General features: G+C 47.8%; 2 protein-coding genes across 2 annotated transcripts in view; one reads left to right on the forward strand and one right to left on the reverse strand. All coding sequences in view use genetic code 11, as the record gives it.

Moving 5' to 3' along the window:
- Window positions 1-72: 72 nt before the first annotated feature.
- Window positions 73-843, forward strand: EGR_06547 (pol polyprotein; the record flags this gene model as incomplete). The annotated part of the gene is made up of 4 exons (XM_024495796.1): window positions 73-158; window positions 280-502; window positions 586-649; window positions 689-843. The coding sequence occupies 4 exons, from the start codon at window positions 73-75 to the stop codon at window positions 841-843; spliced, it is 528 nt and encodes a 175-aa protein (XP_024349756.1).
- Window positions 844-954: 111 nt separating this feature from the next.
- Window positions 955-1,732, reverse strand: part of EGR_06548 (AT-rich interactive domain-containing protein 4A) — a gene marked incomplete at both ends in the record, with an annotated part of 20,744 nt that continues 19,966 nt past the window's right edge. Inside the window, one exon of the mRNA XM_024495797.1 lies at window positions 955-966. Within this exon, the coding sequence (XP_024349757.1) occupies window positions 955-966 (12 nt within the window). The remainder of the gene's footprint in view (window positions 967-1,732) is intronic.

The following is a 1,732-nucleotide window of genomic DNA, read 5'->3' on the forward strand; positions in this document are numbered from 1 at the left end:
CAAGAGGCAGCAGAAACTCCGGGTGACCACGATCTTCTAGAACCCCAAACTGGTCAAAGTCACCCTTCCATCATGTCCCTCTCCACTATGCCCCCAGACCGGGTGGGCCTTCCTTTTCTCTTTCCTGTCTCCTCCCAACAACAAGAGAAAAGAACTCCGTCAGCTCCCAACTAAGTATGCGAGCAGCTTCTCATGGCAGAATGCAAAACTGGGACGAACAAATATCATCAAACATATGATTAATACCGACGAAGCTGGACCCATCTGGTAACCACCCAGGCGTATTCCACCACCTCTGCTGGAAGAAGTAAACAGTCTGGTTGAAGAGATGCTTCAAGACGAGGTTATAAAGCCGTCCAAGTCACTATGGGCCTCACCGATCAAGCTGGCAAAGAAGGATAACGGTAGTCTGCGGTTATACATCGACTCACCAGATCCTCCACATGGGTCGCAGTGGTTCTTTACCCTAGACTTGAAATTGGGATATTGGCAGGTGGAGGCTGTAAAAGCAGACCGAGAAAAGACAGCTTTTATATTACTAAACGGGCTTTATAAATTTCAAACGATACCCTTTGGACTCTGCAGCACAGCGGCCACCTTCCAACACCTGATGCAAACAGCTCTGATTGGCCTATTCCCAAAGCACTGTGTAATCTATCTTGACGGCATTCGCCTTTTTTTGGTGTAGATATTCAAGAGCATAATGCCGAACTTCGAATCCAGCGCTCCACTGTTCGTACTGGATATGGTTGCGAGCGCCGCGACCGTGGGCGGTGTGCTCTCACAAAGGGACAAAAAAGGAAGGGAACATGCCATCGCCTACGCAAGTACAAGGCTCAGTAAAAAAATGAGACAGAAAAGTGCAACGCAATATGAGCTATGCACTATCTACTCAATGGTTCGACATTTCAGACATTACCCGATAGGGAGGAAGTTCATTGTTAGAACCGGCCATCAGGCACCCACCTGGTTAAAAACATGAAGGAGATCGATCGTTCAGTTGCACTCTGGTACAAAAAAGGTCTGCAACTGTGTGATTTTACAGTCCAAAACGGAAAAGGAAAGGAGTATGGTAATACGGATGCACTATTCTGCAGACCGATTGCAGCAGAAACTGGTGATGCTATGGCGCGCACCATATTTTTGAGCGACCCTACCAGACATCATCGGTGAAATACTCAGAGTACTGATCCCGATACGTCTCTGATATGTGAGAAGTTTCTGGCATCCTCGCATAAGCCTACATCGGAAGAGTTGACGTCGGCCAGCAAAGCGGTTAGACAGATCTGGCAAGAATGGTCGAATGGTCTCCCTGGAGGATGTTTTATGGTACCAAGAAGGCGTCCACTCGCCTAAGTGTCTAGCTCATTAGTGCAAACACTTCTGCAAGAGTTACACGAGCAACTCGGCCACGTGGGTGAAAAGATGCTAGACGCCTCGAGAAAAAGATACTAGTGGTCTTTGCTCACCCCAGATGTACGGGACTTCTGCCGAACCTGTGCCACTTGCAGCGGTTTCAAAAGGCCTCAACCCACAGACATTGCACCCTTACAACCAAGGCCCACCAGTTTCCCAGGGGAAAGAGTAGGTATGGACATTATAGGCTCTCTGCCATCCACCAAGAGAGAAAACCAATATATTTTGGTTATGGCAGACTACTTTACGAAAGCGGCTGAGGCAAAACTCATGAAGTCACAAGATGCTGAAACAGTTGCTTCAGTTTTCTTCAATC

The sequence above is a fragment of the Echinococcus granulosus genome (assembly GCF_000524195.1).
Source record: "Echinococcus granulosus chromosome Unknown EG_S00059, whole genome shotgun sequence".
Taxonomy (NCBI): domain Eukaryota; kingdom Metazoa; phylum Platyhelminthes; class Cestoda; order Cyclophyllidea; family Taeniidae; genus Echinococcus; species Echinococcus granulosus.